Genomic DNA, 25,459 nt, shown 5'->3' on the forward strand with positions numbered 1-25,459 from the left:
GATATATCCCATATCACATATTCGATAATGCTGAAATCAGGTCATGAGAAAAAAAAAACTTGTCGCATATCTGCAGTGAAATTATTTCACGCCCCATAGGCAGAAATCAGGTCAGATTGTTAGTCTTATCATTGAGTAAAATGCTGACTGAAATTTTTCATACAGATTGTTAGTCCATTATTTATAAACTGAATTGACGACGGATTTTTCCGTTATTTCCCGATATTGACAAGGAGCAAACGGCGGATGTGATCGGTCAGCAGGGGATGCTCACTCTTCCATGGTACCTGATCCCACTTCTGATGATTTGGAGGCCTGTGTTTGTTCTACTTCTATTTTGTATTGTTTTATGGACTTTGATATTGAATACTGTTCGTTATTACCAGTGTCATTTAAACAGCGATTAGACTAAGCAATAGTTAAAGGTTGGCTGACATGATATTGGAAGAAGACCTTTATTTTTTTAATATACATTTTTTAATTTCATTTTACTAATCAACTGAAAGGTTGCATAGGTCAATAATTAAGCAATACGTCAGGAACATTACCGTGCGTTATCTTTTGCACTTGCCTCACTTACGTCAATTGTTGTTACGGCCTTAAAAAGGTAAGCAAACATTCAACATGCAAATAATTCAAGTTAAGTCTATTTTAGAGTTCGTGACTATGTTGATACTTCCTTCAGATATTCAATTTACATAAGCACTTCCTTTCAACCAGGAACACAATGGACATCATGCACTACATAAAATATACATGTACATACAAGTGCCATATAATCGGAGACTGATACCTGTAGAATAGTTATTTACAAATTGGAGAGTATTGATGATGGCTTTTCGTGCTGGACGCATGATTGAAGAAGAACATTGGCTTGCGCAAGCTAAACAAGATTCACAAATTAGTAAGTGCCTTGAGTTTTATTTTATCATTCTGTCATTTCAAAATTTTACTGATCATGTGTTCCCTTTATTTTTTTACTACTTCACCAATAACACGTTTCCAAAAACCGTTGTTAATACCCGTACTTGGCCTGAAAATGAGACCATCGAAACCGCCATATAACATGTAGGCGGCAACAAGAATTCGGTCCATTGCGCTTCATGCATGACTTGTACATGCAGTTTTGTTTTGGAAGTAGTAAAAGAATATGCTTGAAATACGCGGTTAATAATATTTTGAAATATGCGATGAAAAAAAAATTATTGAGGATGTTCATATAAGATAGATATATATTCAAGATCGAGAGCTAAGGCACCAGCACGGAGTTGGACCTTGTGTTATTTTTATTCTGGATACGTCTGAAAGCATTCGGGGACAAGGTTTCCAGGAACTTAAAGATGTTTTCAAAACAATCATTGAGGGTAGGATAGATTTTCCCATTTAGTTTAACGTTGAAATGTTTAACTGGTTAAGATTATATTGCATTTTGTTTTCTTGTGTAATGTTTGAAAATAAAATAAGTATTGTTGGTCGTTTATTTTGCAGAGTATTCCCATTATCCAGATATAGATGAAAACGTGGCAGTAATTGTTTGCGGTCAGATGACAAAGTTTCAGAATTATTACACCAATCAGTATCATGAACTAATTCATTGCATGGGCAAGTAATCCATATAGATATGTATAATGATTGTAAATTGTATCTGTATCTGCAGTGTATCATAATTATTCTTAAATATAATATTGTGAATCTTCATTGTAACACTCTAAAAATAGATATAGCAATAATAATAATTAATTAACAATAGCAAATATATATAATGTAGGCCACAAAAGTACAACCAACATGAAAAATATTTTAAAATTCCTGAAAATTTGTTTCCTATAAAATGCTGGTTGAAATGTTCAATGTCTTTATGCACTTCAAAAATTCTTAAAACGTCTTTAAATATCCTTGGATTATGCTTGTCTGCTATCATTTTATCTAAAATGTTTAATATTATGAGAAAGAATGCTCTTTTCCAACTCCAAAGTGATTTCTAAGTTAAATTTTAATACATCAGTTATAAACATGTTTATCATAGTGGAAAGGAAGTTGTTATAGTAGAATATGTTTGCTAAACAACATTTAATCAATCTGAAAAAAAGACTAGCTATGGAGGTAATGTGAGCAATGATCATGAGAAATGATATCCCTCGTCTCTGACATCCCGATCGTTAAATGTCCTCCATGCATTGTATGTTGCCTTACGTCCAATACGAAAGAACTATATGCGGTATATTGCATATATTTGCCCCCACAAAAGTCAAATTATGAAAACTTCCTGAAATGTGCTGAATTCAATAAATTGTATGAGAAATATAAATTAACAGAAAATATTATAGTTTCAAAGCAGTGTATTCACAATATTTGTTTTAATGACGTCACAAACTAGTCCGATTTTATATCCTTTTTCAGAAAGAGGACAAAATGGACAAAATTTCAGCAATTTTAGCTTTAAAATCTATAGAGCGCAAGTTTGTTCAGGAACAATATTGACATATTTCATTGATATTATCATTCTACACATTATATCAAAATAGTGATCCTGAACACACATGCGCTCCGTGACTTTTACTCAAAATATCGACGAAATATTTACATTTTTCTGTAAAATTCATAAAAAAACTGAAATTTACGTCATGTTTGTGACGTCATTACGTACATATGACGTCATTGCTTATGAAAATATTCAGTGCTTTGAAGTCAGCATATACTCCCCTGTTTAAGATTTTAATTAAATATATCTCCATCAAAGTTTGATTTGGGGGGCAAATATTGGTTATTACCGAATAAAGTTCTTTTTTCACTCAAATAGAGACGTCACCATATGCTGGTGAAGTGCTTCAAATTTTGACCTTTACTCGGCACTCAAGACCAATGAGCAGTGAGGAATCTCTATTGTGCTAGCGCCTGTCCTGACATTGGGCCTCGTTTTTGAAGGTCTCATCCAAAGGACCCGCAACTTTAACCTCAATGTGCCGAGTGCTAATACGACAATTTTTCACTCAAATAGAGACGTCACCATATACTGCTTTAAATTTTGACCTTTACTCTGGTCAATCAGTTTTCTTCAATATTACCTTTACAACTTATATGTATTTTGTGTTTGTGTATACGCTTGTTTTCCTTTGAAGTAAAAGTATTGATAGGTTAGTATTTAACGAAAACTTTCAACATATATAATATCAATTGATTTTTAATTAAAATCATGTTAAAGATGGAGTTGAATGTGAAGGCTTATCGCCCTTAGCTGCGGGACTTCTTTTGTCTTTGGGCGCCATCCAGGACGGTGCTAGTGAGTATCCAATTTAATGAGTCAATGTATGAGGTTCTGGGTATATTAAATTTTTCATTATTTTTTTACAAAAGGAACGGAATAATCAGTCCTTTCCCATGTAATTAAGGTCACACCAGGATAATTCACACCTTTCACTTAAGACCCCGGATTGTACTTATATCTGATGGACGACCTACAGACATGAGGTTGAATGGAGATATAGATGATTCAGAACTGTTTGAAACAGAAATTGTGAGGCTCAATAACAACTTTACAAAACTAAATATGAAATTTTACATTAAATTTTTCAGGAGTTAAATAGTACCTTTAGTCAGCTAAAGTATAGTGATTTTTTTTTTTACAAAATCAATAATATGTGTCAAATTCTAGGCAAAAAGCCAAGCCTTGCAGGTTGGAAATAGACTTGGTCATCACCATCCAATATTTTGTATTCCAGTTGGCAGAAAGCCAGATATGGTAAACTATGCTTAATATATTTTTTCATTATTGAAAAGGATGCATGATATTTGAAAGAAAATGTTAATTAGAAGAACATGATACATATTTTTTGAATTTTTGTTTAGACATTTTTAGAAGCTTTGTCTGCAAGATCAATTGGTGGAAAGGTAATTTATCCACACGAAGCCCGGCTCTTTGGACGCTACAGTACATATGTGGTAAATAGACTTAAAGATATTACTGGACATGTCTGCAAATTTGTTAAGTTTTATTGACTTATTGACTTAAATTTCAAACTGACTTTAGTATAAACTGTGAAATCTGTTACAGAAATATTTTCATTTTAGAATGAAGTGGCATTTCTAACGCTCATTTGCCCAGACGTACAAAATATGACAGAAGAAATGGCTCTGCATATCTTATCTAGAAGAAAGACAATTACAAACTTCGATGATACCGACATGGTAAGGAAAGATGGAATAAAAAGAAGGGCAAATATTGTCATTTTTAGAAAAATCATATTTGATTCCTTGCATTTAAAGAAATCTCTGGTGATTTATATAAAAGTATCCTAAAGAAATTATCTCCAATTTATTAAACTAATGGAATGTAATCGTTTATACTGTAAATAACTTTTTTGCGAGAAATTTAATTTTGCTTCATTAGCCAGACTGTCTGTTTACATAAAGTTATTCTTTAATACATTGAATTTCGTATGATTAAAAAAGACAATAAACAATAGGTACCAAATAAGGGAAAATTTGACTCGGTAATAAATACCAAATTTCCATTTTGAAAAAATAAGTTGACACGAAAACAAGCGGTCTACAGTATTCATACATTCTCTTCGTTTTGATCATTATAATGTCTTAGCATTACAGGATCAAATCTTAGAAATATATCGTCGTAGAGGAACTTTCTCATCACACAGAATAGAAAATGCCCCCGATGACGATGTTGATGAAGGGGAACATTACCAGGAGCTAGACCCCAGTATGCCTCCCTTGGGAACCCGAGTTAAGAGGGGTACTACTTGGATTTGGAAGAACCAAGACGCAATGGGACCGGGCACTGTAACTGGACATTCAGTGTTAAACGGTAATTATGATAAAACGTAAGAAAATTGGTAACAGAGCCAAAAGGTAATTTGTATGTTTTATCGTAATATTATTTTGAAAATTTCAATTGACATGTAACATAGGGGTTAAGTTCTAGTACGAGTCATACATGTAGTTTGACATGTATGTAAAACACACATTTGAAAGTCATCCTTTGTCACACTCTAACTCATAAAAATCTCTCTGGCAATCCCATGGAAACTTTTGGTGACTGAGCTTGGGATTTTGTTGGTTGAGTTTATACAGGTAACAGAAGCTCATTTTGACAATTCAACTTCAAACACAACTATGATAAGATTTAAGTGAATAACCATTTCTTGTTTTTGTTTAGAGACTAGATCGTTCATATTACAATTATTGGCATTGAAATTTCTCAAATGCAAGTTAAACTCCAAGGTCAATATTATTGGTACCCAATGGAAGTTCTTTTCACACGGAATGCACCTGTTTAATATCAAAGCCCTATTATTAACAGTCCAAAAGTTATTTTCAAAGTTAAAGATTTTTTCTTAAGTAGGTCAAACTCTACGGTAAAGGTGAAAAGATCAAAATTTTTTGTATCCAAAGGAAGGTCTTGTCACAAGGAATCCACCTGTAAAATATGAAGCCCCTTGCTGTTCATAGGTTATGGCCAAGGTTAAGGTTTTTAAAAGTGGGCTAAACTCTAAGTCAAGGTCAAATATTTGTAACGCAATAAAAGGTCTTGTCGCATTGACTACACATGTGAGGTATTTAAGCCTTAGCATCAACTATTCAAAAGTTATGACTATGGTTTAATAATTTTTTGGTAAATGTGGGTCAAACTCCAAGGTAAAGGTCAATAGGTATAATTTAATGGTACTAAAAAGAAAGGTCCTGTAACAAGAAATACACCTGTGATATGTAAGCCATATGTCCCACCCACTCAAAAGTTCTAGACAAGGTTTCCGTTTTTGCGGACGCACAAATACATAAACAGACAAAAAGACAGATAGCCGGACAAACAGGGTAAAACTATACAGTGTATACCTAAAATCTTTAATTATTGGGGCATGAAAATCAAATGCGCAAGTAATTTTTTAAGGTTAAGGTAGGACACAATAGATAGGCCAAATTTTTCCTCAAATTCAATTTTCATGAAACTTTGATATTTTGTTCTAGGATACAAAATCTCTCTTTATGTATGATATGAAAGAAATTCAACCACACATTTTTTGCCCACATAGTCCGAAATATGGCCTATCAGACCCCTGTAAGAAGATTGTAAAATCAGACATTAGACTTGAGAATGAGCCTTATTTTTAAATTATCAATTGATCTATTGCAAATTTGTGTAATACTTTTAATAAAGATAACCTTTTTGTTGCTTAAAGTTAGTAAGTCAACTTGATACTGGAAAATTTTAGTAAAATATTAAGTAAAAATAGAACATACTTAGCGTCGGAATTGAAAATTTACATGTAAATATCCGACAGTTTAAGTTTTCTTAAGAGAAAATGTATAATTCAATTTTTACAAAAAATCAACAGAATGATTCAAATGGGTCTTAGAATAAAATGTGTAAAAATAATAAAAAATTGAACCGGCGGTTTCAGATATTTTTGCGATCAAAAAAATTTCAATGGCAAAAAAACTAAAAGATTCAGTAGATGATGTCACAATTTTTGACCTTTGACCTTTTGATATGACCTTGACCTTAGTAGTACATAAAGAATGGAGACCCCTAATATATGTGTCCAAATATCATTCCTCTACTATGTATGGAACAAAAGTTACACTGCATTTTATAACAGACTGTCACATGCTTGTTTATTACGCTTAGTTAGCATAAAAACATTCCAAAATGTAAGCCCCCAAGTGACCAATATATAGGATTCTCTGATTTTTTCACAAAATATGATGCAAACATGCCAAAACTTATTATTTTTCTTACAGGGATTATTCATTGTTGTCAATATAGTAATATTATTCTTCTTTTCTCCGGTCTTTTTAAGAAATGGATTAAAATAGAATCCACGGGTGTTTTGTCCTACCTTAACATCCAGTTTACTTGTGTAGTTTAACTTAATCAATTTGTCGCAAAAGTGAACATTTACTTAGAGAATCAAATTAATATCGAAGAGTGATAAAACGGTTACTTTCTTCGAATAGTTTATCAGTTACAGGAAAAACCCTTATGAATATACAACTTTTAAACTAATTTAGCTGGTTGGTTGTACGTTTGCTGGGATCATGGCCTGACATTTAATTATCGATATGGTGACTTATTCTCCGACGTAGAGGTTTGCGATGAACCAAGAATTTTATGCAGCAACGAAAAAATTGCTCCAGGATGTCTTGTTCAGCGTGGTAATCCACACATTTTGTAAATGTTGTTGTTTCTGGAATTTTATTCATGATGTTATGCTGATAATAATAAAATATTTGTTTTATAAATAGGGCCCGACTGGAAATGGGGGAATCAAGATGGGGGGCCTGGGACCGTTGGTATGGTGTATAGAGTGACAAACAACTCAACTATTTATGTAAATAGCAGTCAACAATTCTTATGTTCTTACTAAACTACCTTGCCGATCATATGTTTAACATAGATAATATAAAGGTTTTGAGCTATTCTTTGAGCGTTTTGCTTTCGAGTCGCGAGGCAAATACAAATATAAGATCCTTACCAAATTGGTTAAACTGCACAGGACGTAACGACTAGTCCCTCCGATGAGACCGATTGTATAAACAGAGTTCCCGACCGTGTCGTCGTAGTTGTTTGCACAAGAAGAATCCCTCATTGCTCTATGTCAAGAAACTCATATGTTTCCACTGGGAATCGTTAACGACCCTATACAAGTTAAAATTACTTGAATAAAGGGAAGCAAACAAACAAAGAAAATTTATTCGACTTTCATTCTAATTTAGGATCGTCGATAAAATTTTACAAAGAATTTGTCAAATTATTTGGTTTGGAATAATTCTCGTCAAATATGCACATGAATCCTATTATTTATAAATACTTTTCATATTACATATTTCTCATATTAGGTAAGATGGCCCAATTCAGTAAGAAGTAACTACAGGTTTGGTTATAAAGGAAAGTACGATGTACAACTTTGGTACGTTTCTATTTGGCAAATAGGCAACCATTTTATAATATTTTCATGTGATTAAGCATTGTATTTTCTTTCTTATATCTTTTTATTGTTCAGCAATCCCTATGCAGATGGAAACAAATCTTTTAGAAGTAAGTTGTGATTTTGATCATAAAAAATTATGTCCTAATTAAAACAACGAATACCAGTGTTCTTTGCTACATCATAATTTATCTTAATGATTGCACTCCCCTCTGCTATTGTTCTTTCATACGTTTATTGGCGAGAACAATACAATTTTTCATCACCAATTTTCAAAACTCAGCTGATCATGTGACACAACCCTGTGCATTCAGGAAAGATTCAAGATACAGTAGCACTCTTGATGGTTTAAGGCGGATTTGGATGTGGAAAGATGCTTCGGGAAAATGGAACCAATATTCTTACCAGGTTAACGATGCAATTAATAGGAATTATGACAGAAATCAACAATCCACAGTTCTGATAAAAATGGCGGGTGAAACGTAAGGTTTTTCGTCATTCTTGGCAAAATCTTGTTATTTTTACAGAAGAATAACTTTTGTGTCTTTGTTGAATACCTTATGTTCCTCCGTTTACCCCTTACAATTAGGTTCAGAGTGGTGATGTCAAAAAACAAACAGATCAACGTTCATTCGAAGGAGATAAATGAAGTGTCATGGAAATGGAACTGACGGAATAAATGTGTCAAAGATAATTAAACTGAATCATGATAAATTGATTTGCCTTTTAAAAATTTGTTCCTATACAAATCTTTACTTTAAAAAGTCTAGTATTTCTAATGTTTTGCCCAGCGGGCATAACAAAAATCGATGTTGGACCGCTGAGCGAGATGTTGGACCGACCGGTGAGATGTTGGACCGCTTACGTCGGAGCTTAATCTCATTTTCATTCGTTGGATTTTAACAGTGACGGACCTGATGTTACATCACGTAAGACAGTACAAAAGACATGTATGCCAAAAAATAAAATTAAATGAAAGGTATAAAAAACATTTATTGACGGAGTCCTCGGGCAAAATGCGTTTTTGGACCCTCGAACCAAACGGTCTGCCTTCGACCTCACGGTCTCAGGCAGGCAATTTAGTTCTTGGGTCCAACAAAACGCATGTTGCCCTCGAATTTGGTCAATAAATGTATAATGTAGAGTATTAATATACAAATAATTTTGTTAACAGAAGTTTTTGATGAAGTTTAATTTAATGGACGTTATAGCCACCAGAGTCTCTTTGAGACGGCAAACCAATGTGTGAAAGGATGTCTCGGTTGATTTACCATATAATTTTTTAACCAAAAAGATAGGGGACTAATTTGAGGATAAATAACAAACTTTTTTCCTAAACCATTAATATTTCTTATAGTTATATTTCAATTAGTAACCTGAATAATGTTTTCCAGGGAAAGTGGATAAATTTTATACGACTTTGTCAAAAAGTTTAAAAAATTGTGAATAGAATTATATAAATACATGTACATGTAGTGAAACAAAGTTCCGTATCTCAGCACCAAATTACGATTTTTTATATTTAAAGAATTTATTAGTCCCTCTACCGGTGAATCCGGAGGGGACTATAGGTTTACTCTGTCTCTCTCCCTCCTTCTGTCCTCATATCTGTCTGTCAGTCTGTCCTACTTGGTTTTCCGCATTTTTTTTCTAAACACTTGCAGATATTGAGCTGAATTTTGGTATGTGTGTGTATCTATCAGTTACAGATCAAGTTTGGATGTCGTTTCACTTCATTGATTTTTGACAGATTTATGGCATTTTTAATTTTTCATAATACTGTAAGATCGGACTCGTGCTGCGCTAAATTCCAAAGGTCAACATGGTAAAAACGAAGTGAGAAAAAGACGAAAAAAAAAAATGAGTTGAATTTTCGTCTTTATGTGGATTATTTTTTAGCTTAAAGGCAAACAAAACCTCAAAATTGTTAACATCAAGCAGTTTTACCTTGGTCATAACATTTGCATATTAGAAAATGACATCCTAAAAAAAAAGGGGAACCCGGTTGGGGACATATATTGCTAATGCAGTACGTTCAGAACGCTTGTTATTTATATGTCATCTCTAATCAAAATCAGTCACAAATCCATACATCTAATTTTTGTTTTTGTTACTGTACGTACCTTTAATACGGTTCTTTACAAAAAGATACCATAGTTAAATAAAGTGTTAACTTTAACATTATGAAAACTTTATTTTACTATAGTGATAACTTTGACACTTTAACACTTTAATCTAATATAGTGATAACATTGAAATTTTAAATAAACTATTAGAGATAACTTTGTCACTATGAAAGATTTCATTTACTGTGTAGTTAATATTATGAAAATTTTGATCTAGTAAAGTTGTACCTCGAATGTTGTTTTTTATATATATATATATATATATATATATATATATATATATATATATATATATATATATATATATATATATATATATATATATATATTGTCGTATTTAAGATGTTACTTGTATATACGACCTTTTTGATGTACTTAATAACTTTTGATAATGCTGTTATGCAAATATAGTGCATATAGGCAACACCCATCAGCCACGCAATTCTAAATTTATAGGACCCGACACAGTGCTGTGATTTTTCTTATTTCTCTTTCATTTTGACATCGTTTTGAATAAGCTATTGCTTATTGACATAATTGTTTTTTCAGCAGTGTGTTTCGGTGGTTTTATATAGTATTGATGTATTAAAAATCTAAATCACGGCCCCACCTTCATCAGGGATCCTGCCATAATTTTTATTGTGGCAAAATAGCATTTGTTAGCAAATCACCAATACTTTTATGCTTAGCATATGCAATCATTGGTTTTGTTTGAAAAATTTGTTTACATGTTTCATCTTTCAAGATTAATGACCAGTATTTTAATAATTTGGATTTCAGACCTTTGATTCTTGGATCATACTTTGTAATTAGAACATTAGGTATTTCCTTCGTTTTCTTGGTTTCTTGTAGTGTTGTGACTCTGTTTAAAGCCAAGGAGTCATTAATAATTGGGTCAATCTCAATTTTCTTGTACTCTCTTTTTAAAAGATGTGATCTGAACTCAGCAAGTTCTTTATATAATTGTGTCTTTTCACTTGTATTGCGAACATGTCTTATACATTCCCCCTTAACAAAACCTTTAAATACTGATTTGGGGTGAGCGCTGTGGCGGTGCAAATATTGGAATGCATTTGTTGGTTTTATATATGACTTCACATCAAGAATATGATATTCTTGGAATCGGGTTCCTTTGTATACACATGTGTCCAGAAATGGTATTGATTCTACAGATAATTCATGGGTAAATTTCAGTAAGGGATGGCATTCATTTGCTGTTTCGAAAAACCGTTTGATTTCGTTTTCCGAGCCATCATAAATCATGAATCCGTCATCACGGAATCGCCCATGAAAACAGATTTTCTGTTTGTATTCCGAGTTGTTTACTAACATTTCAGTTATTTGATACATTCTGATGTCCGATATTTCTGGACTACTGGGGCTTCCCATTGGACACCCGATTGTTTGTTTGTAATATCTGCCATTGAATTCAAATAATGTGTTTTCTAGAATGCACTTTAGTAAAAACATCAAGTCAGCTGTCTCAGGACAAGGAATGTCTAAGTGCATGTTGCAGTCGAAATTCAATAGCGCTTCTTCTACCGCCGTAGAAAGTTCATTGAAGGTCATATTTGTATACATTGATGTTACATCGTAAGTAACGAGTAAACAGTTTTTTGGCGGTTTGATACTTTCAATTTTGTTGATGAAATCTTTAGTATCTTTGATATATGTTTTTTTGAGATTGAACAATAGGTAGTAGGAAATAATCCACGTAATGACTTATTCTTTCCGTTGATGACCCTATTTGTGATATGATGGGTCTACATTTTGGAAATTTATTGTCATTTTCTCTCATTTTATGTACTTTAGGCAACACACAGAGTCGCCCTGGTCGTACATTCTGTTCGTTTGTTTTTGTAAGATATGAGAATGTTTGTTTGTCTAATTTTCTTTTTTGAAACATTTCATTTAGTTTGTTCTCTATAATTTTATAGATAATAGACAAATTAGGTTTTTCTATTTCAGTATAATACTGTGTCGATAATTGGCGCAGACCCTCTTCAGTGTATTGTTGTTTATTCATTATCACAACAGTGTTACTTTTGTCTGCTTTTTTGATAACGATGTCTTTATTGTTCCGTAGGTTATAAAGTGCCCTCCGTTCGGAAGGTGATATGTTAGAAACATCTGATTTGATCTGAATTGATGACACCTCTAATTGTGTAAGATCTATATAGTTTTCGAGTGCTTGGCATGTATAGCTAGGTTTATAACCCGTATTTTCTCGAAAGGGATGTAAACGTTCATTTTCATCCGTGCTAAAATGATATTTGCATTTCAGTTTTCTTGCAAATTCTAGAAAATCTTTCATGACTTTGTTTTTGACGTTTTTTGTTTTAGAAGTCGGGATATATTTTAATCCCTTTGATAATAATAATGTTTCACTCTCTGTAAGTGAATGATTGGAGAGGTTAAGTACGTAGCTTTGAGCTTTACTTATTTTGGCCAATACTTGGCGCTTTTTCCGAGAGGAAGAATTTCCTGCTCTTTTTTTGTCTTTTTGCTAAATTGGCGAGCTTATTAAGACGTCGAGCCATGTTGCGTACAACAGAATGAATGACTGATTGAATCTAATGCGATTTATAAACAAAACTATTACTGTGTTACGCCCTGTAGGCGTTCCGTCGTTTACAGACATTTCTTACCAGTGCATAAGTAAAGAAAGATAACTCCACAAAGTATTGTATACTAGTATATCAACGGTTTAATTGCATCAAAATAAAACAATTGTTGATGCTGATTATACTAAAGTTCAAGAAACACACAAGAGTTAGTAAGGTCGATAGTAACGACCTCGTCCCCTTGGAAAGTTCCTGGTTCCACCACGACCACGTCTACTTTCGTTCCGGTTGTTTCTTGAAGAAGATTCACGTATGAATCTGGTGAAATTTTCGATTTCAAGAGAACATATTGTTTTCTGTTCGTTGATGAATTGGTCAATTTCGTTTTTGGTTTCCATCGCATTTCCCAAACTATAGAGCTGATTCTTATATCCTATTTTCGAATCTTAGACATGAAAGCCTGTCTTCCCAATGAGATTATTTAAACTTAGGTTTTTCTTTTGTATGGACAACGGCACGATAACTATCCCCACTGCTCAAAGGCTGTTGGTGTCCTTAACAAACAGCAAGTTGTGGTGTCCTAAGACGGGTGACAATTCTCGAAGAGAATAAAAAAAAAATCCAAGTATACTATAGCATTATTGATTTTTTAAAAAATAGGTTAGTAAGATTATGTAAAGTAAAATGACATTAAACCTCCCTCCAAAAATATGGAGGAACAGGAAATTAGGATAAAAATGATATTAAAGTTCTTTCGGAAAAACATATTATCCGTCCTTGTATATGTGTTGACTCTCAATCGAAAGCCATCTTTAATGTATGTATATGGGAAACGATAGGAATAGGGAAGAAGTCATTAGATTACATATTTAAGTGTTTCTCGTGAGTTTCAATGTGTATGCCTTTACATCATGGATTTTGCCTTGGAGAATGCACAGCAATTTTGGCGACAGCAATCATTAATCGATGCGGTAAAAAGTAAGTTTAAAAAACATCAAATGAACATATCCTTCTTCCTATTTCTTTACGAAGAAGATGAATTCGTTAAATGAAATCATTTGTTTATCTGAAATTATTTGTTGTAGATCGTGAACGAAGGTATCAACAAGGGAGAGGGGCATGCAATATATTTATACTAGACACGTCCTCTAATGTGGGAGAAGAAGGGTTCATTCAAATGAAGGAGACATTTTGCACCATCATGGATGGTACTTAGGATATGATTTCGCTCTTTTTTTTATTCAATAGTCCCTTATACAATGTTTTGGAACAAAAGAACTTTAGTTCTATAAACATGAGAGACAATCACACGAGTGAACTTCAAAACCACCCTGTTACACCTATGGTGATTGATGAAAAGTGGATTCTTGACAAAGCATGGACAATGAAAAATGTACAGTGATCAATGTAAAAGAATCTACAAACAATAAAAAAAAATTTGAACAGGGTATAAGACGCAGCCCTTTAGAAATATTCGGAATAGTTGGTATCATGTGGATACAATGTACTAAGGATTAACACCCGCTTCTGACCGATCACACTCGTTGTGAGCTAAATGTATTGTTCAACAAATGAAGAAACATTATGAAGTCACATATATTATAAAAATCAAAGGTCAAACACGTCTAAAAAATACGATCTAATGCAATGTTATATTTGTTAATCATGTCATTATAGCAACCATAGAATTTACGAAATTCTGACAGTAAATGAAGTTCTAGAAAATTCTGTATCATCAACGTTTCTGTCAATAGCGTGCATCAGTTTAAAATGATTGTTCTCAGAGCAAGTTCTTGATTAATCAATTAAGACAAAAAAGCCAGGTATCTGGGTGAACAACAAAAACCTTTTTCACAAATTAACAGGAATTTTTAAACTAGAAAACCTCACCAGTCTAAATAAGCAATTTCCTTTCAATCAAATATGTTATGCTACATGTGTCGCCTACATGTACATAAGAAATTTCTTTTAAATATAAATTGATATTTCAGAATATGCGAAATCAAGGATGGATGAAAATGTAGCTGTGGTGATTTGCGGTAGAACAACGACATTTAAGCATCACTACTCCAATAAATACAATAGATTGAAGTGCTGCATCGGTAAATCTCAAATAAATTCATCTAGAATATTTTTTTAACAATATGTCATTTGGTCATGATTTCCTTTAATTCATTACATAACTACTACCATAAGACTTCTTGACTTATTCCCGAAATAAAAGAAAATAATCAACCATCTTCTTTTGACTGATTTTTTTTTCTGTCTTTAGACATTTTATCGTAAAGCCGATATAATTTCGATCCTTGGTATGTTAGTTGAGATAATCATGAGCTTTTGTTTAAAGTTAATTTTTGCAAATCATCTATAAAAAAATGAATTTTATAGGCTTAATATTATCAACATTTTTTCAGATGATGTTGAATATGGCGGTCCCTGTCCTCTTACAGCAGCTTTTATTTTATCAGAAGGCGCTATTCTTAACGGCGCAGGTATGTTTTATATTCCATAATTTATGATAACAATTAGGTTCTTTTTATTCTGAAAATTTTAAAATTTAAATGATTTTCTAACTGAAACAAATTAAAAATAAAGGAGATGTTTTTTATACTTCAAAGAAATATTAACGACACTGCAAATTCTTTATTTTCTTTTGATTAGTGTTGAAGAGAACTACGGAAGCCCAATAGTGCAAACCAAAAATAAATAAAGAAAAACGAAATTATTAGATAAAGAAAAACTAAATTAATATATAAAGAAAAAACGAAATTATTGAATAAAGAAAAACAAAATTATCAAATAAAGAAAAACAAAACTATCAAATAAAGAAAAACGAAATTATTAAATAAATCATTTCGTTTTTCTTTATTTAATAATTTCGTTTTTCTTTATATATCAATTTCGTTTTTTTTATTCAATAATTTCGTTTTTCTTTATTTACTATTTTTGTTTTTCTTTATTTAATAATTTCGTTTTTCTTTATTTATATTTTGGTTTGCACTATTGGGCTTCCGTAGAGAACAGTATAAATAAAGGTATATTTAAATGTATTCTTAATTATACATGCTTAGGTTATTCCAAAATGATGGGACATTTTCATATACATCCACGTCTCATTGTTATTTCTGCTGGTAGACCTACGGATTTTACATCCATGATTGATACAGGCGACAGGTTTATACGAAGATCCGCTGAGGTTTTATTTTAATTATACATTTTTAAAATAAATTTGACTAAAATATCAATGGATTCATCTTATTTCCCAATTAACAGATCAGATTTTATTTAATTTCTGAAAGTAACACAATGAGTCAAAATCATGTTTCTTTTACAATATCTGTAGCTTACAGAGAAAGACTTATGAAAATTATGAGTATAGAACTGGGATATGACATTTAAACTGCAAGAAAAAAATGCGCAATATAAGTGCCGGAGAAACAAAGGTTGTATCTATCGTTTCGTTGTTTTCGTGTATGTCAGGGTCGCGCCACTTTTATTTTTAGCTAAAACTTGTAACCAACATTCAACTTGAGCATGCAGAGGTGAGAAATATGTTCTAACAACGTTTTTTAAAAAAATGTATCGAAATTTTTGGTCTACTTACATTCATTCCTGGATACATGAGACCATGGTAACTATGGAAACTTTTTCAACTTTTCTGCGCACGCGTACAATAGGGAGGAAGAAGTATTTTCGTTATGGGGCATACTGAAATTATTTTTACTTTTGTTTTTCTCCAAAAAGATAGAATTTTTAGGTTCTGAAACCTGTAATTTTCTGAAACCTAATACTTTTTGAAATTGAACAAAAATTAACACAGGTCATGCACAAATTCTACATTTGTCAATTTTTCCCTTGTGTGTCACGGTGTCCAATTAAATATGTACACTTAAGCGGATTATGATTTAATCACTAATGATTTTGCTAAGTTATTTAAATGCAGATACAGATAATTTGGCATTATACATCCAGGTGAGAGACCATTTGCATCAGACGGCACGAAATATCGGACGGGTTCATCCAATTTATTGTATTCCCGTTGGTCATAATCCAGACATGGTATCATTGTTTAGTACAATTTTTCATACAATTAATTTCAATCTTAAAACAAATCAATGATCATGATAGAACATTTGAAATGATTCCAGTTAGAGAAGATTTTTTGATTTAATAAGAATGTAATTAAAATAAAGAATATAATCAAAACATCTGGACTGTTTTAATTTATTGATCTGGAAAATACATGTATGCTACAGGAAGTTTTTGTGATACTTTTTTTTAGCATTAAGATGCAGTGAACAGTACGACATTTAACTCTGGACACGACATAGTCCAGACTTTTTACTACCATTTCTAATTATGATATCTAAAATATTTTTATATCACTTGGTGGGATTTCTTAACAGTATTCCAGGATCGTATGTTGAACTCACAAACACTTCCACTTCTTAAGATATGAAGTCCTAAAACTCAGAATCCCATGGGAAAAATCCCATCAACTATCCCACGCTTCTCCCATGGGAGAAAAAATGTCAGATGGGATATTTTCTTCAAGAGGATTTTTTCTCCCATGAATTTGTTCAAATGGGATAAAATCCAACGGATATTGACAATGAATTATTTTCTCATATACATTGTTATATTTGGTACATTTTCTATATATTATGATGAGAAATTTGTCATTGTCATAATGTATCGGATATATTTCATGTTTCACAATGTATTGGAGATATTGTTTGATTGTCAATATGCATGGGATTTATCCCATTTGATCAAATTTGTGGGAGAAAAAATCCCAATGGGAGAAAATATCCCAACTGACATTTTTTTCTCCCATAGGAGAATGGTGGGACAGTTGGTGGGACTGAAAATCCCACCATTCTCCCATGGGATTCTGAGTTTTAGAACTCCATATCTTTAGAGGTTGACATGTTTGTGAGCTCAACATAAGACCCTGGGATACTGCTAAGAAATCCCAATAAGTGATATAAAAAAATTTTATATCACAATGAGAAATGGTAGTAAAATGTCTGGACTATGTCATGTCCAGAGTTAAATGTCGTACTGTTGGTGTATCTTTTAAGTACAAAATTTGAAATATATATATATTTGAATTTCGACAGGCGAATTTAGAATTTATGTCTGCTCATTCCAGAGGGGGAAAGATTATTCTTTCACATCAGGCAAAACAGTTTGCAAAACTCACGGAAAATATGGTAAAACGAACTTCAATATTTATATGTATATTTATATACATGTATGATGTGATTATTGAGTGATTGTTTCGTTTAATGATTTTAAGAATAGCAATCTGATGGCAAAAGCCACTACTAACAATACAAAGTTAGATGTTTCTACTTGGATAAATATTTTAAGTGCAATATCATTCTTATCTATTTCAGAATGCTGCCGCATTAATTACATTTTCAACAACTTTAGATAACTTAGATAAGAGGGCAATTGAAGATCTGATGTCTCAAGTTATGCCTGAAAGGGAGTTCACTAAAATGGATAAGGTTTTAACAAAATTTACATATTTGTCTTTACTTTGTTATACAGTTCATTTGAAAATTTGTGGGAATCATTCTAACCTCTTTATTCTTTACCTATGTTACTCTTACAACTAACTTGAGGTTTAAGATTCTCAAAAGAAAGCCTTATATTAATTTGTTATAGGAAGATATATTCGATATCTGTTCATTAAAATCGGTCTTTATATCAATGGATGAGATCCAAGCAGAGAATGACAATCATGAGATGGAAATGCATGCCCCAAACCTGGATCCGAATATGCCTCCATTAGGAAGTAGGGTGAAAAGAGGTCCAGACTGGATGTGGAAAAACCAAGATCGGCATGGCCCTGGTACAGTTATAGCGCCTTCAAAAGATGGTAAGCTGAACCTTTTAGCCATTTAAACCAAAGGATGAAATGAGCTTTTGTGATCATGTGTCGATTGTACTTTGTCTTCCAGTCCATCAGTTTGTAGGGCTGTCCGTTTGTTAGCTAATTACTTTGGATGATTGTCTCCAGAAGTACAGGGTAAAATTTAAGATCTATTTCATCTTCGATAGCCAAGGGTTTCTGATAAGCTATTCTCTCCTCATAAACCCTTGGCATACGGTGCAGTCAAAATAAAGGGATTTGTTTTCGTCACGTGATCTCGAATCTACCTGGTACGCACATATTGCGTCATCGCCAGAAACAAAAAAGCGTATTTAAAAAAAATTAATCAGGGTTTTTAAAGAATGAATAAGAAGCAAGTATTGAATTATGTGTTTTTCTTATTTAAAGTGCAAACTTCAATATAGATGTTTAATCCCATATTTTGAAGATGTTGGATGACACCATACATGTAGCTATTCAAAGAGTGACATGTTATCCTACGGATTGTTGTTTACTTGCGTTTTTCATTACCGAGATTAAAGGGTCAAGATGTCTCGAACGCAGATATCGTCATTTACCAAAAAAAAAAAACAATTGCTGATTGGTCGATCATTGTGATCAACTCCAATCACAACTTGAGAAAAAAATTCCCAATGTTTTTAAACACCGTATGCCAAGGGTTCACGAGAAGAGTAGCGTATCATAAACCTTTGGCTAGAGAAGATGGATCTACTTTTTCATATTGATATTTATAATATCGAACAATTTATACAGCTCAAAGAACTTTTTGAACTCATATGGTTTTTCGCACAAATTTAGATCACATTTTTCTTGCAATAAAACTTAGAATTATCGAGCCCCAGTGCGAGACATAATCCTTATATTTTCAAATATTTCATGTTAAAGGTGCATTTTCTCTAAAATCATCATCTCAAGTTTTAAAACTCGATGTTTTAAAAGGTAATGTGATCATAAGTTGTATGATGTAACATGTGTATGATTCTACCATAGGTATTTACAAATTAATTAATCGAGTTTTCTTTGATACTATTTAGTTGAAATGTTCAAATTGACTTCTTTTAGATGAGTATTTTTCAAAGTACTTTGCACATTTTCCGTACTTGTCTCGGTTTTGTGGAAATGCAGCGCCGAAAAATAAGTCAATTATTACTATTGAAAATAAAATTCTTTTACTTTTATGATTACGGTTTCTGTATTTAGGCAAGGTAAAAAGTATGTTTTAAAATGAACGGATACAGAGACGGCTGCATTTGACGAGAAACCATGAAAAAATCATTTGGGAAGTGCCAAATCTATTATCCAAGAACATATAAAAATCCTACCGACTGTTATGTGTGAATTGTATTTAAAATAATGGAATAAGATCAAAATTAAGTTATAAATCACTTTTAAAATATATTTTATTGTTACGTTACACAATTTACATTATAACAATGTGACCTTAATTTGTGCGAAAAACCATGTGGGTATAAAAAGTGCGTTGAGCTGTATATTCGTTTTATTTAAAATTATTCTAAAGGTGATTAAATTAACAAACACGGGAAAATAAGGGAAAGGATTTTTAAAAAAGCGAGACCATAGAGACTTGTTTAGTGTTATGACCCATAGTACTCTTGTTAATGATTATATATAGGGAAAAGTGTATATTTCAAAATATATTTTTCATGAATAAATAAAAAGTCAGGCGCGGATCCAGGATTTGGAGTTAGGGGGGGGGGCGCCAAAATAAGCCAAGGGGTCTGGGGGCCGCCGTGAGGCCCCCAGTGGGTCCAGGGCAAAGCCCTGGTGGGGGCCCAGGGGGCGAAGCCCCCGGAAGCTCCTGGATTCTAGAGATTTTGAAGGGTTAAAATGAGGTCTACCAAAGCCCTGGTGGGGGCCCAGGGGGCGAAGCCCCCGGAAGCTCCTGGATTCTAGAGATTTTGAAGGATAAAAATGAGTTCTACCAAGTAGACATATTTGATTTACACTAACTTTGACAATTTTAGGGGGGCGCGCGCCGGGTGCGCCCCCCCCTTAAATCCGCCACTGAAAGTCTTATGAAAAGTTGACTACCTTCAGTGTCACACACAAGCTTTATCAGAATTATCAATCAAACTGGAAATTAATGTAAATTGTATTATAATCATATTCTTCCTGTATGAGTTTGATGCAAATCAAAGAGTTGCGGTCTGTGCATGTTTTTGGTCATGTTTAAAGATAATTTATTTACTTGCAGGTTAAAATTCAACTCGTCTCCGTGTAAAGAAACGATTTGTTGTAACATCATCATTATATGTTCATGTCTATAAATTATGCAATTTCTTTTTGAGAAATTTTGATTTAAATAATTATAATCGATATACAGGAATGCTTATTTAAATTTTCCATAACTTAGAAATATATTTCATAGTTAATCAAAGTATGTTGTTTAATATTTCACTGGGGAAGAAATTAAATGCTTGCATTTTTATAACAAAAGCTGGATGGTTGATAGTGCGCTGGGATGCAGGCACCGCAGATGGATACAGATATGGAACAAATACTGTTCTGAAGGATAAATATGATGTTGTTGTTTGCACAGAACCACGGATTCTAAATAATGAGCTTATTGCTGTCGGATGTTTGGTACAAAGAGGTATATAAATTTTAAAACGAGCTTCAAGATATCATGCATGTACGTAAATGACTTTAATTTGATTTATGGTTAATTATACAAGACAGTATGCAAATCATAAATCGATAGGTTCTTCTCTAGATTTTCTAATCCCCCCTCCCCCATAAAAAAAGAAACCCAATAAAATTCACAGGTTGAAATTCAAATACTGTGGATGCATCAAATGTCCTTGGGAACAATTTTTGTGGATTGCTTTAATTTTACTGGTTAGTTGGGACGTACATGTAATTTCACTACATTTTGCTACAATGCAAACCAAAGGAAAAGTACTTGGAACTGATTGCATATTAATTTGTAGAGAAAGTATTTTCGTGGAAGAAGGGTATCCACTAATTTCACAAATATTGGGTCATCGCAGAATATTTAAAAAGTCAAAAATCGGGAAAACTATTTACCAGCTTCATGTGTTCTGCTTTTAGGTGTATATATAATGCACTGGAAACGTTAGTACACAGTTAAAATAGCATTAAGGGTAGTTAACATGAAAAAAATATTTTGAACTCTCTCAATGATAAATTTTTAAACTGCAAATTTTGGATGTGTTCAAAGTACATGTACAATAGGAGGTGTTATTATCTCTGTAGCCATTCAATATTCTGTCAGCCAAAAAATATATCATTGTCAATTGATTGTACAACGGAAGCCAACTCAGTTCCCGATGGCCAGTAATTTGTTACATCCGTATAACAATTTGGATAATTAAAGAGAACATTTTTTTTTTAAATTAAGTCGCAAATAATATTTATGGATTTTTTTTTTTTTTTACAAAACACACCTTTAAGTAATTCCTGATCAGTTTTCGGATGAATTTTAATTTAACTACTTATACTTTCAAAAATGTAGGTAGTTTTAAATGTCTATTTCGATATTTTGAAATAGCAATAATTGATGTACAGAGTAAGATAATGTTATGAATCTATTGTGTATATTGTTCTTTGAGTTTACTTGACAAGGATTGATAAAAACATAACCAAGAACACTTTCTTTTCTCCGTAAATTTTCTATATTCATGACAAGATTAGTCTTATTAGAATATCTTGAAAAACATAATTATCTATGATAAGTTATTGTATAGGCTGGTATTCCGACGATCAAGATGGTGGAATCGGAAAAATTGGTGCAGTGTATAAAGTAAATCCAAATGGAGTTGTTCAAGTAAGAAATTCACATTTTTATTAGTTTGAAATTTTGCATCGTTTCCTTAATTTTCGATCATAACAAGGAGCACACGGTGGATGTGACCGTCAACAGGGAAAGCCTACTCCCCCACAGCACCTGGTCCAACCTCTGATGTTATAGAGGTCCGTGTTTGCTCTGCTTCGATTTTTGTATTGTTTAGTGGACTTTTGAGCTTGTAAAATCGTGCTCTTCATATGTTTCATTTCGACTTCATTTTCAAACAACTGAAAAAAGCGTTTTATCTTATTGCAACAGGTTAACTGGTCCAACGGCAGTAGAGGCAGCTATAAATACGGAGCAGAGGGGGAGTTTGAATTAACTTTATGGTTAATATGGCTATTAAACATTCAAGGATTATAAAATATGTTTGAAAATATATGATATATATATACACCTACAGTGTATAAGCATGTATGTAACAATCCATTTAATTCTTATTGTTTATAAAACTGAGATTTACATCACCATAAATAGCTTTGGATACAATTCCTTCGATTTCATTCATACACAACAAAATTTTTACTGTATGTAAGTATATTTAAAATGAATTTTTCTTCCAGCAAATGTGAGAATTTTGAACAATCAAACATATCCCAAAACTTATAGATAATATAATTTTCAGAGAAAAGTTTCAAAACACGCCTTTATAATATTTTGACTTCAAAAATACTCTAGCACCATAAAAAACGATACATTTAGTCATGATATTATATTGAAAAAAAAATATATATTAACTTCAAATCTGTGTCCAAGCCCATTTAAAGTACCAGATATTAAACCTTTCTGGTATGCTGAAATGTATTTTATTACTCTTATATTTCTTTTTAAGTGACCCTTTCTCACTGGAGGTACGCAGATATTTACAAGAACAAAGAACATGTGCTGCCTCTAAACTTCCGAATACATTGCAGTACGTTTATTGCAATTCTTCCTCTGAAGGTATATGTCTAAAAACAATTTGATTCTTATTTTACATGTACATTTTTGGCATCACTCAAATTGTAGATTTCTGATTTTGAATGTCATTTTCAATTTTAAGCTCAGAATTCAGTAAGTACGAAAAACAGAGGAAGACTGAAGACTAAGAAAAGGCTTGCGAAGTTCTGTTACTTAAAACACCAAAAGGCAAATATTTTAAGAATGACTCGATGGATGAATCAGATATAGATGCAGATTGTCCCAATGACGAAGCACTGTCCGATGATTGTGATCACTGGTTATGGAAAGATCAAGATGGAAACTGGAATCATTATCCCAGGAAAATTAATGATAAAATTATGAAATGTTACAAAAGAAATCCTAAGTCCACAGTTGTGATCTCACTTAAAGGACATTTGTAAGATGAAAATTTATAGTTGAACAAATAATAAAGTATTGACTTTTTGATTCATTAATCTAATTGAACTTCACTATCAAGACTATATTTACAAAAACAATGGACTCTGGATAATTTGATCCAGCGTTCATTGAATGATTTCTTTAAAGATTTAAACAGAAAATTAATCAAAAATATTCTCTTTTTTTGCAGATACAGAGTGCTTTTAGAGAGGAAAGTATAACGAACAAGATTCAGTTTCACTTTCTCTTGTAATTTACAGCTTCAATGGAAAGGAAAAAACTGATGAAATTAAAATTAATTTAAAATCATGAAATAATATTCAATTTATATATTAATTTTTTTTTTGGTTATAATGCTTAATGACAATATATTTCTGGAATTGAAGAAACGTATTGTAGGCACCTTTCATTTACTAGATCTTGACTTTAATTAAGTTGACAAATCTATCTTGTGATAAAAACTATAATTTTAATAACTGCAATGACATTTTAAGGGCAAAAATAAGAAAAGTAAAATATTGTACTTTATTTAAATGTATGTAAATCAAAACTGTCGTGTGTACATTTTTTGTGTAAAGACTATAATTAAATGAGTGCATTCCTTTTCATAATTATTTGACATTTGATGTTTGATTAAAAAAATAATAAATACAGTCATTTAATAATCAAAAATAATAATTTTTTAAAATTTGTGTACGTGCAAAAAGGTCAAGAATATTAGCATCGGTAAATATCCTATCTTTCATTAGTTAGAGGCGAAAGGTATATATTTTTATCACTTTTTGTAATCATTTGGGCATGTTCTTCATCATATTAAAGATTGAAGATTACAGATTAAAATTAAATATTAAAGATTGTGACAAAGACTTCTGAAAAATATTTACAAGTGTAGGGTGGAAAATTTACTAAAAAGATGAAGTTCATTTCCCAATTTTTTTTGTTAAATGTGGACTTATTTTTTATGTCAATTGAATAAAAGAAAAATTATTCTTGAGAAATATTGCTTAATATTTTTCAGTTAATAAGTCTATAAACGACAATATTTGAAGAGGTATTTTTGTGTGCCTAAAAATAACATTACAATACAAAGTTTCACAGGGTGTACTAGATTTTAAAACAAGGAAACATATATTAAGCTTTTAACTGATTGATAAGCAAGTACTAATTTATCAATTTGAAAAGTTTGAAAATCTTGTGACAAAGACTTTTCCGACGTAGGTTCTACCTTAAAGGATAAGAAAAATATTGTACTTGATTAACATATTAAACTAAAAGTGTTTGCAGTGTAAAGACAGTGTAAAACGACATTTGAGATTGAAAGAAGATCAATATATTCAACATACATGTGTTTAAATAATTTTTAATTTTCTGTTATTGAAATGCTCTCTAGATAATTTTTCTCCCAAAGAGCCACCACATACCAAACAAAACGCTGTATCAGGGTTATTAAGCAGTGATGATAAACCACTGTAAACGGTTTTAATATTTGCCTGTAGATTGACAGATATGATACTTACTCTGTTTTGGAAATAAAAGGGTTGAAAAGTTTAAACGAACACTGATAAAACTGATAAATATTGTAAAGAATATGAGTAAGGGTAATTAATGACAAAAACATAGTCCTGGTGAAATCTAACAGTTTAAATGGAGAAAATATTGTCAAAATTACAAAGAACAAAATTAGATGAAATAAATATGAGATTGTCCTCGTTCAGTGAATTCCCATTTCATCACCACATGTTAAATTAAGCGAC

The 25,459-nt window shown here is 32.0% G+C and overlaps 2 protein-coding genes and 1 long non-coding RNA gene across 3 annotated transcripts; all 3 read left to right on the forward strand.

The window, feature by feature from the left end:
• Positions 1–505: 505 nt before the first annotated feature.
• LOC134276111 (uncharacterized) lies at positions 506–7,977 on the forward strand. Its single transcript, XM_062758389.1, has 12 exons — positions 506–904; positions 1,242–1,364; positions 1,489–1,602; positions 3,203–3,280; positions 3,390–3,514; positions 3,653–3,739; positions 3,847–3,939; positions 4,069–4,185; positions 4,603–4,819; positions 7,024–7,167; positions 7,258–7,343; positions 7,852–7,977. The coding sequence occupies exons 1-12, from the start codon at positions 829–831 to the stop codon at positions 7,975–7,977; spliced, it is 1,386 nt and encodes a 461-aa protein (XP_062614373.1). The 5' UTR covers positions 506–828.
• Positions 7,978–8,017: 40 nt separating this feature from the next.
• On the forward strand, positions 8,018–8,614 carry LOC134276084 (uncharacterized). The gene is made up of 3 exons (XR_009993975.1): positions 8,018–8,050; positions 8,255–8,422; positions 8,530–8,614. It is a non-coding gene; the product is annotated as an uncharacterized LOC134276084 (long non-coding RNA).
• Positions 8,615–13,401: 4,787 nt separating this feature from the next.
• On the forward strand, positions 13,402–23,919 carry LOC134276174 (uncharacterized). The gene is made up of 15 exons (XM_062758454.1): positions 13,402–13,608; positions 13,716–13,838; positions 14,622–14,732; positions 15,045–15,122; positions 15,702–15,826; positions 16,603–16,689; positions 17,754–17,846; positions 18,033–18,146; positions 18,307–18,520; positions 20,994–21,149; positions 22,264–22,343; positions 22,623–22,693; positions 23,197–23,306; positions 23,407–23,703; positions 23,896–23,919. The coding sequence occupies exons 1-14, from the start codon at positions 13,542–13,544 to the stop codon at positions 23,532–23,534; spliced, it is 1,557 nt and encodes a 518-aa protein (XP_062614438.1). The 5' UTR covers positions 13,402–13,541; the 3' UTR covers positions 23,535–23,703; positions 23,896–23,919.
• Positions 23,920–25,459: the final 1,540 nt, after the last annotated feature.

This window comes from Saccostrea cucullata, unplaced genomic scaffold (genome assembly GCF_032062105.1).
Source record: "Saccostrea cucullata isolate Sc308-1 unplaced genomic scaffold, CSIRO_AGI_Scuc_v1 ctg11150, whole genome shotgun sequence".
Taxonomy (NCBI): Eukaryota; Metazoa; Mollusca; class Bivalvia; order Ostreida; family Ostreidae; genus Saccostrea; species Saccostrea cuccullata.

What these genes read in the sequence shown, in the direction of transcription:
- LOC134276174 (XM_062758454.1), top strand. Translation starts at nt 13,542, where the DNA reads ATGGATTTTGCCTTGGAGAATGCACAGCAATTTTGGCGACAGCAATCA. An exon ending in TTATACGAAGATCCGCTGAG is followed by an intron (nt 15,827 to 16,602) that starts GTTTTATTTTAA and finishes TTATACATCCAG; the next exon opens with GTGAGAGACCATTTGCATCA. An exon ending in CGGATGTTTGGTACAAAGAG is followed by an intron (nt 21,150 to 22,263) that starts GTATATAAATTT and finishes GTTATTGTATAG; the next exon opens with GCTGGTATTCCGACGATCAA.
- LOC134276111 (XM_062758389.1), top strand. Translation starts at nt 829, where the DNA reads ATGATGGCTTTTCGTGCTGGACGCATGATTGAAGAAGAACATTGGCTT. An exon ending in AACTGTTTGAAACAGAAATT is followed by an intron (nt 3,515 to 3,652) that starts GTGAGGCTCAAT and finishes GTCAAATTCTAG; the next exon opens with GCAAAAAGCCAAGCCTTGCA. An exon ending in TGGACATTCAGTGTTAAACG is followed by an intron (nt 4,820 to 7,023) that starts GTAATTATGATA and finishes AAACTAATTTAG; the next exon opens with CTGGTTGGTTGTACGTTTGC.